General features: G+C 33.4%; 1 protein-coding gene across 1 annotated transcript in view; it reads right to left on the bottom strand.

Annotated features, from left to right (window-relative positions):
- LOC126750501 (NAD kinase 2, mitochondrial) overlaps positions 1-10,794 on the bottom strand; it is a 34,829-nt gene extending 24,035 nt beyond the window's left edge. Inside the window, exon 1 of the mRNA XM_050460134.1 lies at positions 10,627-10,794. Coding sequence (XP_050316091.1) covers positions 10,627-10,666 — 40 coding nt within the window. The 5' untranslated portion in view covers positions 10,667-10,794. The remainder of the gene's footprint in view (positions 1-10,626) is intronic.
- Positions 10,795-13,143: the final 2,349 nt, after the last annotated feature.

The following is a 13,143-nucleotide window of genomic DNA, read 5'->3' as shown; positions in this document are numbered from 1 at the left end:
GTGTTTTGTTTACGGTTTGAGTTTGTTTTTGTGCTGTGCCTACCTAACTCTAGTTTGTGGTTTATTATAAATAATTATATTATAATGAGCGCTATATCTCTCATTACAATATATCATTCCAATCGGCATTACAAAAAATCAATAAAAAATTTAGTTCATATTGATGCCGAAGGTAAGTTCTAAATTGGTTTAAGAAGGTTTTTAAATTTTATAGGTTAGTTTCGTAAACAAACATTTTAAACTAGATTATTTAGTTTTAGGGCCCATATATGATGAATTAGTAAGTGAAATTAAAGGAATATTAAAAGAGGATAATACTATGCTTCATTCAAAAATAGTTAATAACTCTACCGTAAGATCAGAAGATGCACCTGGTAAAAATACAAGCATTTTAGCTTCCCCGCTAGCAACATCTGAAGGTAAATACTCTAGAAAGTATAATAATTATGTTAAAAATGTTTAATTTAGAAACAATTTTTAACGGTATTTTTGTTGGTTTTTTAAATTTTTGTGTCTAGCCTTATTTGTATTTAGTTCGTTTTCCCTAGTAAGGTAGATACCGATTCTGATTCCTTAAATATTTTTTATAAAAAATTATATTTTTAGTGTGTACATATTTTAATTTAATAAATGCATTTATTGTTCTTTTTTAAATTGGTACTTTTAGTTTGGAAGATAGAGCAAAACTACAGTAGTGGCCATAATTATAGCAACAAGTACATTTTTCCTTCAAATTATATGATGTGGTAGATTAGAAAAAAAACTGGTATATATTATGATGTATTTTTTACAAAGCTTTTTATTTATGTTTATTTTTTTGTTACTTTATAAAAGAAATAAAAAATGGGAATTTTTTTTAGGAAACGGGTTGGACAAAATTATAGCAACACATTTTAGAAAAATCAATTTATTTATTCTCCAAAGTCAAAATTAGATTACAATACAATAATATTCTTCAGTATTTAGTATAGTACCCTTTAGCCCTTATAACAGATGCATCTTTTTGGCATGGATAAAATAAGTTTGTTTATAACATCATGATCGATTGACAACCAAGTATCCTGAAGAGCTTCGAAAAGTTCTCCAGCATTTTTGAAATTCCTGGTTCTACACCTGTTATCCACAATTTTCCAAAGATTTTCTATTGGATTTAAATCCGGAGATTGGGAGGGCCACTTCATAACATTAATTTTTTCATTGCATCTTTTTGGCATGGATAAAATAAGTTTGTTTATAACATCATGATCGATTGACAATCAAGTATCCTGAAGAGCTTCGAAAAGTTCTCCAGCATTTTTGAAATTCCTGGTTCTACACCTGTTATCCACAATTTCCCAAAGATTTTCTATTGGATTTAAATCCGGAGATTGGGAGGGCCACTTCATAACATTAATTTTTTCATCATGGAGAAACTCTTTTATTAGCCTTGAAGAATGTTTTGGATCATTGTCATGTTGAAATTGATATAACAGCGGCATATTTTCTTCAGAATAGGGTAACATAACATTCTTTAATAAATCCTTGTACATAAATCGATCCATAATCCCTTCTATTCTGTGAAGAGGTCCCATACCATACCCCGAAAAACAGTCCCACACTAAAACTGAACCACCACAATGCTTAACTGTAGGAGAAGTGTACCGAGGATTAAATCTTTTGCCTACAGGACATCGAACGTATGCAGCACCATCACTTTTAAATAAATTGAATTTTGATTCATCGCTAAAAATAACTCTGCGCCACTGATCAATAGTCCAGCCCTGGTGTTCTCGAGCAAATTTAAGTCGGGCCTTCACGTTCTTCTTGGAAAGAAGAGGCTTTTTTGCTGGTCTGCGTCCAAACAACTTATTTTCAAATAGACGCCGCCTTATGGATCGTTCACTAAGATCGGAACACCCACTGCCATCCAAAAGCCCTTTAATTTTTGAAGAGGACAAAAATGGGTTTTGCCTGGAAATCCGAACAATCATTTTGTCACTTTTTTTTGAAGTTTTCCGGGGACGTCCCGAATTTTTTTTGGGTACTACTAGCCCTGTGTTATTGTATCTTTTCACTATACGTGATACAACTGATCTGTGAAGAGCAAAATTTTTTGCAATGGATGACTGTTTGATGCCTGACTTATACTGATTAATTATAAGTTGCCTCACTTCAACAGACACGGTTTTACCACGACTCATACTGTTATTTAAATAAGTTAATAACTACCGAGAAATCACAATATATATTGTTTCAATATTGCACTTCAACAGATTGAAAGAGCACTAAAATTCAAATGTGGCTATAATTATGACCAGGTGAAATATTTGCAATTACAAATATTTATTGTCAGCAAAAAAACAGGTAGGCTTTTTTTTATTTGAATGAGAAATTTTGTTTAAATATTAAGAGGCCATCTAAACCAGTGGCGTACTTTTACGATTAAAACATACATATAATAGTTATTATTAAATATTAGTAAAATTCAGATTTGTTGCTATAATTTTGGCCACTACTGTATATGCTAATTACTGGCAATTAAATTATGATAGACGCCAGGTAATAAAATATGGCAGGAGTTTTTTCTTCTCGAATCCCATTATTGTAGGAAATACTTAGGTCCTTACCAATTACAAAAATGTTAAAGTTTTTAGTGGAAGGATGTGATAAGAAAAATTCTGAAGCAACATAACATTCTGTTGCACTCAATATAATTTGGCTTTTTTCAAGCCTAAAAAAGATCAATGTCCCATTTGTGACCAATATAAAAATAAACTTACAACCCTAGAGGAATACCAAAATCACATATGTACATCAGCATAATGAAGCAAGTGTAGCCAACATGCACAATCCTTAAATGATAAGCATTTTCTAAGTATAACCTTTAATTTGCAAAATGTTTTGACGAATTCTTTTTCCGACGTGTCGCAGTTTTATTTTAGCATGAAATTATGCATTTAAATTGACTATGTATGAAGCAACAATACCAAATAGCGTATGTAGCTATGCGTTGACGGAAACTAACAACCAACGAGGAAGTTCTGAAATTGGAAGTGCATTATCCGAGTGGCTAAAAACAATTCCAAAATACGCCAGAGAAGTATGTGCTCAGATTCCTGCAACGAGCAAAACCGCAATAAATCCATAGAAGCTTTATTTCTTTACTTAGTGTAAAATACGTACTTATTGCTAACGAACAACGCTATATTTACTATGAATGACTTATTAAATGTGTTTAAATTGTCTCGCTCTAAGCGACTAATAAATAAAACAACTGGGCCCTATCAATATAAGGACTTAAGGTTTTCAGATTTACTACGGCATAGAATTTAAAAGGATTAATATTTTTAAACAAGGGCGTTTTAATGCAATCCGAAATTGTAAAAAGAACAGTTAGAATTTTCCGAACAGAACAGAAAAATCTTAAGTCTGTGTTTTCTTTGTTTTCATCCATTAAGCAAAGAATGCCAACCTATTATATTTAGATCTACTAAATTTGTTTATTAGCTCTGTTTGTAGTCTGCCTGATTAAAGTTTCCATAATGCTTTACTTTCAGCAAAAAAAGGACATTCAAATAGAATCTCAAAGGAGGAGTGGTTAATGATTTTAGATCATAAAGGGTAATGACAATGAAACAAGCTATTAAATTTGCTTAAATTCTTGGTCTAATATAGTGTTATTTACTTTCTGGCATCATGCGTAACCTTAAAAAGTTGTTAATTCTCTGTTATAAGATCTTCAATAAAACAACGAAGAGAATCTAATTATTAAATAATATTTTACATTAAGCAGTAAATATAACGTCCTTACATGAAAGTACAGAAAGTATTGTGACATAGATTGCATACTTTTCATTTATTTATCGGTCGAGAAGAGAATATAACGACTCTTTACAACCATTGATCATATTTCCCTAAAAATAGATAAGTTAGATTTAAGGTAATATGACATTAAACCACAGTCTAACAAATTATTGAAATCTATATACTTTGATTAAACCCTATATAATAACAACTTCTCTAACTGATCATTATTTTATTGGTCAACTTATTAAAAATATAAAAAAATATAAATAAATTAGATCTACTAACTAAATAAGCAACTTATAAGTTTATTAAAAAAAATTATCAAATTAAATAGTGAAATCAGGAAAAGAAAACCCTATATAAACTAGAATATAGGACATTTTATTAAAAAGAGAAGTTAATAGTATTTAGAAGCATGGTAATCAGGAAATTAACCTAAGTTTAAATGAGGCTGAAATTAGTAGTATGTTTAATAAAAAAACACAGAGTACAATTTTTACACATTTTAAAAGATTTTTAAGAAAAAAAACAAATCCTAACTCTATTTTTTCATTACCCTTATAGAGTTGATAACTTATTCTATCTTTTACTACTCACTTATCATTCATGAAACTGTGTGTAGTGTGTAAAAAGTGTCTGTTGTGACTCCAATATTTAAATCAGGCAATTACAATGAAATTTCAAAAGTAATTACAGACTAATTTGATTAATAAATAACTTTGGAAAAAAATAAAAAGTGCTTAAATAATATATAAAAGCATTTTCAAAAAACAAAAATAATATGAATTTAGACTAAAAAAAAGCACAGAAGATGATGTTTATAATTGGATTGTTATTATCAACATTAATCTGTAGAACAAAAAGAAAAACCCTTCTGTTTTTAATTTTATAGACATTTGGCAAGTTAAAATTTGAATAAGGACAGTACTAACATTTGATTAATTAATTAAGTTGTTTGGTTTCTGAAATCTTGTAAACGAAATTCAGCCTTTTAAAAGTTTGTTATTGTATCTCTTAAAGATCCTTTTTTATATTCCTTATATTTATTCCTTATCCCTTTTTTTTTCAAAAAGTTTTTGCTACAGCAAAAATGTCTAGATTTAGAGGTCAAACATTTATATAGTAAACGTAGCATTTCAGAGTTAGAAGCATACAAACTTTTTAAGAAACTTACTTTTAGACTAACTGCTTGAGTATTTAGAGTATCAAGAATGGAGTGATTTTTCAAGAAATGTTTGAAGTAATTAATGGCAAATATATTAGCATTTTGCATTACTAAATAAAAAACTTAAGAAGAAAATTCAATTAATATTGTTGGAAATCAGTCCTTTAGGTCTTTTAATTAAAAAAAATTAACTTTACGTTATTCTTAATGTATCCAATTTGCACCCGGTTCAAACTGCAAAAACAACCCGGAGGGTATTATAGTAAATGTTTAATCATTAAATCAATACTTCCCAGAAATCTTCAAAGGGATTTGCTACAGAAACGATTCGTTACCAAATCTCAAGAAATATGTCAAAATTTCGAAAAAGACATCAAATTCTAATGTTGCTGAAGGATTGAGAGAAAAAGATTGTTTCTATTTAAAATCTGACAAGGGTTGTTATTTGAGACAAAGCCGAATATTCATATTTATATAAATATTTATATATAAACGAGTTGATGGCCTTGTTGAAAATGACCCATATAAAAAGATTTCTAAGAACCCTTTATCAAAAATGATCCCGCAAATTAACACAGGATTAAATGATTGCAAAAACCTCGTTTTCGATATATATGGGCATATTTTATATCCAGTTTCTCAGGTCTGATCTTCCTCGGGTAAATATATCTTTCGCTCTCTATTTCTTATTTCTCCTTGGATTGTTAGTTGGTCTAGCTTTGCTTCTGATAATGCTTTTTATCTTAAAATAGACCTTACTTGATCTGATTGTTTTGGAACACCCCGTAGAATATCAGTTCCAATGGTTTACCCTTTCGAAAGTTAGTTGCGGTAGCCGATCAGATTCAATCCGAGTCACAAATTATCTTGTCTCAGCGCAATTCAGCGCATACGTCGTCTTGGGCCTGGAGCATGATCCAAGCATTGCTCACCATTACCTTGGTTAAGACCTGTAATTTATATCATAACGACTTTGTGAAATCATTCCGCACGCAGGAATTAGATCAAGAGGCACACAACTACTTATTACTATTATTGTTTCTGCTTGGTTCTTCATTTAAGCAGACTTGTATTATCAATTAGTATAGGTCTTCGCAGGAATGATCAAACATCGTTACAAGTTTTTTAGGATAGTTGCCTTTTCAATTTGATGATAGAGATCTCCCCGGGGAGGGCCGGGGTAGAATAGCCCTCCGGTATGCTCTGCCTGTCATAAAAGGCGACTAAAAGAGCAATCTCTTTGGTGGTAGATGTTGTCTACTTGCATCGCCCGGTTCAATACCACCACATAGGACTTAGGCGGCGTGAAGTGGTTCCATGGAACTCACGTTTCGCCGCCATGTCGATGTGTCCGGTTTCCAAAGGGGAAATGGAGTAGTAAAATTAATGCATGATGGCGCCCTCAGGACCAAAACTTTCCGGAGGTAAACTAGCCTCCCATTCGGATCTCCGGGCGGAGGCTGGTCGGGGGTGTTCATCAGGCGGATTTAAAAGCCTAAAAATCAATTTCTGCAACATCAGAGGCCTAAACACCAATATTAATGCAGTACACCAACACCTGCAATCAAATAAGCCTCACATTCTGGCATTGGCAGAAACAAAGGTGAAACCTTCAACAACAAATGTTCACCTCATTTATCCTGGATACGATCTACACACCCAATTTCGACTAAACTTTGGATTGGCAGTATTTGTCAAGAGCGATTTGAGTTGCCAGCGGGAGGAAACGCTTGAACCTGCGGACTTCGACGTTATGTGGTTCAAAATAATAGCCAGTGGAGCCACGAAATTTATCTGTTGTATCTACAGACCACCAAGCGACACCCAATATAGGCGGCTCTTTTTGAACCTGGTTGCATACAATATTGCATTAACCAACTGCAAATTGACTACCCAAGCGCAGAAATCATCGTCATGGGTGATTTTAACGTTCACAATATCAACTGGCTGCGCTTCTGCAACAAGAACGACGATGAAGGACGAGAAGCTGAGCTATTTGCCACCATATGCGGGCTTACGCAGCTTGTGGAGGAACCTACCAGAATCCCCGACCGAGACGGCGAGTTCGCGAGTCTCCTAGATCTGGTCTTGGCTTCAGACCCTGACTCGTACACTGTATCAGTACAGGCCCCCCTAGGAACATCGGACCACAAATTGATAACAGTCTCTTGCCAGTTGGATGTTAAAACGCAGGATCCTCCGATACCGCGGAAGGTATGGCACTATAAATCAGCAGAGTGGAACCATCTTCGGGAATTTTATCGCTCATTCCCTTGGAAAGAAGTCTGCTTTAGAACCAATAACATCTCAGAATGTGCAAACCAAATTACAGAGACGATCTTGGCAGGAATGGAAGCTTATATCCCTTTTTCTACTAAATGCGGATCAAACAACAAGCAATGGTTCAACCTGAATTGCAAAAAGGCAGTAAACACTAAAAAAGCAGCATATCGCAAATGGCGTCAACATCCTTCCACCTAAAATTGGAGGAACTTTTTAACCTAGAAATAGCTGCAAGCGAGTTATTGATGAATGCAAAGAGAGTCACAACAACAGGATCAAAAACAAACTGCTAAACTGCCCAAATGGAACAAGATCTTTCTGGTCGGTATCGAAAGCCGTTAGTCAAGGATTTGCTCGGAAGTCGGCCTTGCCACCCCTAACAGCAGATGATGGTTCTATCGCGGTAACAGCAAAGGAAAAAGCCAACTTACTGGGTAAACTCTTCGCGTCTAATTCTACTCTGCACTCGCAAGGCAAAACACCGCCATATTTGCCAAGGGTGAATTCATCGATGGGAGAAATTTCGTTTCTCCAACGAATTATAAATAAAATTCTTAAAAGCGTAGACACCAACAAAGCTTCTGGATCCGATGGAATTCCAGCCCTAATACTAAAACGTTGTGCAGACGAATTGACTCCTCCCTTATGTATACTGTTCACGGCATCGTATAAGCAGGGCTCATTTCCAACAAGCTAGAAAACTGCTCAAGTGCAAGCTGTACCCAAAAAGGTAAAGAAGACGACGCCGTCCAATTACCGCCCGATTGCACTAGTTCCAGTAATATCGAAGATTATGGAGAAAGCAGTCAACCAACAACTGTTAAGATATCTGGAATCATCTAGACTAATCAGCGATCATCAATACGGCTTCCGAAAGCTTAGATCCACCGGCGATCTTCTGGCTTACGTCACACACTTGTGGACGGAGGCCATGGAGAAGCACGGCGAGTCCCGCTCAGTCGCTCTTGACATTTCCAAGGCATTTGACAGAGTGTGGCATGAAGGACTACTAACCAAGCTCTCCTCAATCGGCATACAAAACTAATTATTGAATTGGATCAAAAGTTTTCTTGAACAACGAACAATCCAAGTAGCCGTCGATGGACACTTCTCCGACAAATTTAACATTAACGCTGGAGTCCGTCAAGGATGCATTCTATCCCCCACCCTTTTTTTGATATATATCAATGATTTGCTAGGAACCACTGTCAATCCAATCTACAGCTTTGTGGACGATAGCACACTTATTTCCACATTTAAGTCCGCCAAACCAACGACAGCCGCAACTTCTCCGAATCTTAGGCAGCAACAAGGAGCTTCAACCAACAACGATATTAGAACAATCTTGGAGTGGGGCGATAACAATCTGGTCAATTTTAACGCTAAAAAAACGCAGGCTGCAGTATTTACGATGAAGACTAACCTTGGTGGCCCGGAGCTGGTTATGGCAGGGAAAACATTGCCAATGAAATCATCTTTACATCTTCTAGGAGTCGAAGTCACCAACAGTGTGTCCTGGCATGACCACGTTACAGAGATCGCCAGGGCAGCTTCCAAAAAACTCGGAGTGCTTTTCAAAACGAAAAAACTGTATACATCAGAACAGCTGCTGACTCTTTATAAGGCTCAAATACGCCCTTCCCTCGAGTATTGCTCGTATGTCTGGAGCTCTGCACCCAAGCATAGTTTAAAGCTGCTAGATTCTATACAGAAGAGAGCTATCCGTCTTATCGACAAACCAGAACTGACAAATAGTCTGGATAGTCTGGAGCACAGGAGAAAGGTGGCTGATCTCTGTTTATTCTACCGTTATTATCACGGTAAGTGCTCCTCTGAGCTGGCAGGCCTGATCCCACCCACGGCTATTCCGGCAAGAAGGACGCGTCTAGCAGTTGCGGCTCATCTACATCGAGTCCACCTGCCTACCGCAAGGACGTCGCTGTATCGGGACTCATTCATCTGGAAAACATCTTCTTTGTGGAACGGGCCTCCACCTCACATATTTCCCGACGCATACAACCTGCAGCGATTCAAGATAAATGCTCACAAATATCTTCGCGCAAGCACCACTCCAAGAGTGACATAGGACTTTCCTCTTGTGCTGGTGTTTACCATAAAAAAAAAAAGAGATGTATGGATTAAGGTTTAAATCTTTTAGATGTTTAATAATTTTTTAATACACATGTTAATAACATATCATATATGCAATTTCCATTGCATATGTCGGAATAAACTCACTTTCACTTTCAGACATTATGATTTATTTCTATTAAATAAATTCATAAGAAAGATCAAATTAAATTTAATAAACAAATCCGTAATGAGCAGAACGAATTCACAAGCCCATTCTCCGAACGCCTCGACCGTACCAACTAAACTAAACTCCTCGTGTTTTTCTCTCAGGTGAAAAATGCCAGGCTTGTGACTACGTTTGCATAAAAAGGGATTTATGCATTACTCATTCCTTTGGTTGATAAATAATTATTTTAAAGAAAATTCATAAACTTTTTATAACTAGATGCGTTAAATTAACAAAACAAAACAAATAATATAATTCTACCGACACATATATGATAAACGGTATATTATTTACACGTGTTTGGTGACAAATTCGTTGAACTTTTATTACAAGACGTAAATATTTATCAATTTTCTCGCAGTACTTTCTGGTAGTATTTACATCTGATGGTATGAAGATGTCAATAAAATATGTTTTTTTTTTAAATTTTTTAACTTAATATAATTAATAGATAAAATTATATTTATATATTTGTATTAATATTTTTAGATATTTGTATTTGTTAATATATATTTTTGATAATTTTTTATGACTTGGTCTTAACTCGCAAATGCAAGCCCTTAGATTTCTGGAAACAGTTTCCCTTCTTGCAACCATTTATAACAATTTTTGGTACCTATATTACCATTTTTAATTAGTTCTTCTTAAGTTAACTTAACAGTTTAAAAATAAGTTTTCATTGCTCGAAAGTAAATTGGTATCTGCCCATACAACTGCACTATGTAATTCATCTAATTTATCATAATCATATCAATCATCAAATCAATCAAATCATATCAATTTCTTAATTATTTATTCTGATTTCCGTGTAAGATTATTATGGTTTTTTTAATATTATTGTTGTTGTTATTATTATTATTATAAACAAGTAATGTTATATACCCTTTCATAAATGCAGTGACTTTGAGACCTGAGACAAAAGCCAAAGAGAATATTTAGCCGCTCCTCATTTTTTTGACACATGACGGATCAAAATGTAAACAAATAACAATATGATCACATGACTTATCAGCTGTCAATGAAAACAAATTTAAAAAATCCAAGATCTGACTGATTTAACGATGTTTTTAACTAAAAGAAGTACTCTTCTTACCTGGAATAAATTCCTTAAGTGAAAACCGGGAGCCAAACATCGGAATAGAAAAGTTTCCGTAATGAAACTACCGTGTAACATTTATTTTATCGAGCAAGCACCAGGCTAAATGGTTAGGTACACATCGAACTTTGGACCTTGACTTCCTTTTTATCTTTGAAAAATAACACAACAAATACATATTTAATGTAGCTAGTTAAAGCAAGCGCAATAATTCAACATTACCCAATTTGTTTATGTTATTCAGTGCAAGTTAGTGTGAAAATCCATTTTTTTTATTGCATTTGTGTTGCAATCTTTGATCAAGTAAAATGGTTTATGATAAATCACATAAAGAAGAGTTTCATTCAAATGATCAAATCAAATTTTATTTTATTTTAGGCGCTATGGGTAGTAGTCTAGGTTTTGCAGTTTTTGCAGCTGCAAAAAGATCCTCTCCCAACCCTTTTTTTCTTCTTTTGTTTATTGGTTTCCAGATAAACCTATTTTTAGTACTAGCAGATCTATCAGCATATTATTTACTAATTTAAAACTAAAATTAGTAAAAAACATAATTGCCTTATATTTAATTTGCAGAGCATAAATTAGACCTCATAAAAGTATGATCACCAAGATGGAGAAAATGTTTTCTCTAGTATTGTTTTTCTGGGTACTTTGAAAAAATACAGGTACTTTTAGGTTATTATCCATTCACATAAGCTTTAAATTTTATTAATATGCCTTTACTATGTTCTAAAATGTGTAAAGCAAGCCTCTGTAGCTATGCAAAATGACTACAGGCTGGCTAACCAATAATTTATGTCAGTCAATTTATGAGTTCCGTCTATTGTTATCCAAGTATCAACACTGAAAATGGTGCATTAAAATATTCAGGTGAGATACTTAAAGAAAGAATACACATTTAAAAATATTTTATTTAAGAAAAATTGTATGTAATATGCTGAACAATGTATGCATTGTTATTAGGATTAGTGTCCTTTTATTCACTAATGAACCATTCTAACCATGGGTCAGATCACGGTGATTAAAGGTATAGGATATGAGACTTATAAGACTATTAGGAACCTGGTTATTGTTCCCCTAACCAAATCGATCCATTTGGAGATATCTTAGGATAACTTTTCAACTTAAAATTGCAAAGGTAATACCTTTTCAGGCAGTATATATAAAAAAGATCCAAATAAGTTATTCCAATTATTGGTCTGATTTTTGAGGCTTTAATTCAGAATTATTTTTGATGTTGGTTGATGATGGTGGTCCACAGACGAAATGTCGGATCTAAAATTTAATAACGGCATTTTAAAGAAGGAAAAAGTGGCTATGAGAAAGTATCATTTATTTTCAAAAATCTTTTGTAATAAACTTAGCGGAAAATTTACATTTAGAATAAACTACATTTTTTAAATTTTCTTTGACATTATAAGAGTGGCCATGAAAAAATGCTCAAAATTATTTTTAAATTTAAAATTTAGTGGCTAGGGAGTGTAATGAGAAGGTCAATAATTTAATTCTAATTTTCTCCAGAAAATATCAACTTAAGGTACCATTTTTTTTAACATAATTAGAAACTGGAACATTTTCCATCATTTCGGTCAAAGACTCACTGGCGATCTTTTTAAAGTAGGAGAACGTAGTGAATATGTAATTATTTAAATGGCTATAACTTTTAAAAGTGAATTTTAAGTATAGTTTTACTATTATTTAAGTTATTTAATTATTACTATTATGTATAAGTACTACTTACTAATTATGTATAAGTAAAATTATACTTTTTAATATTGTATCTAGTAGCACACGAAAGTTTGATTGCAGAATCGGAAAGTTAATTATATTTACTCGAAAAAAACTGAAAACCTAACTGAACCTAACTGAAAACCTATGAAAGGCGATCTTTTTTACTTTGGGAGTTGTTACCGAAATAAGAATTTTTGACGTTTAATAACTTATGTTACTTGGGCTATGGCTTTATGTAGGCATCAGACTAATCCAAATTATGTAAACATAACACAATTTCTAAAAATTCCAAAGTTATTACAATAAAAAGATAATTTATGTATTAATTATTTATTTATCTTTAAAGGCCAACAAGTTATAAAAAACAATAATAAAAACTTTTACAAAAAACAAACTTTACAAATGTTCAAAGTATCCACCATTTTGGAAAATACAATTCTCAATTTTTTCCTCACAAACGGTAACACCTGCTTTAATTTCCGCTTGAGGAATAGCATTTAGAGAACTTTAACAAAAGATATCATAGATCTATCATACCTTCTCTTGTTGTGGGTCATGTTTTGTACACAATGTGTTCGTCACTGTAAGTAATAGTCTAAACACAGTTAGATCCGGAGATCTATGCGGCCATGGGAATAAACCACCCCTTCCAATTCAGCGATCTAGGTAACTGTTACATAAAAAATCACGCACTCTTTGAAAATAATGTGCTGAGTAACCATCATGTTGACATATTGGATATATGGATATTTATCCATATTTGTTGTTTATATTTCCCAACAC

Source organism: Anthonomus grandis, chromosome 2, assembly GCF_022605725.1.
Source record: "Anthonomus grandis grandis chromosome 2, icAntGran1.3, whole genome shotgun sequence".
Classification (NCBI taxonomy): Eukaryota; Metazoa; Arthropoda; class Insecta; order Coleoptera; family Curculionidae; genus Anthonomus; species Anthonomus grandis.
This window is presented reverse-complemented; position numbering and strand designations above follow the sequence as displayed.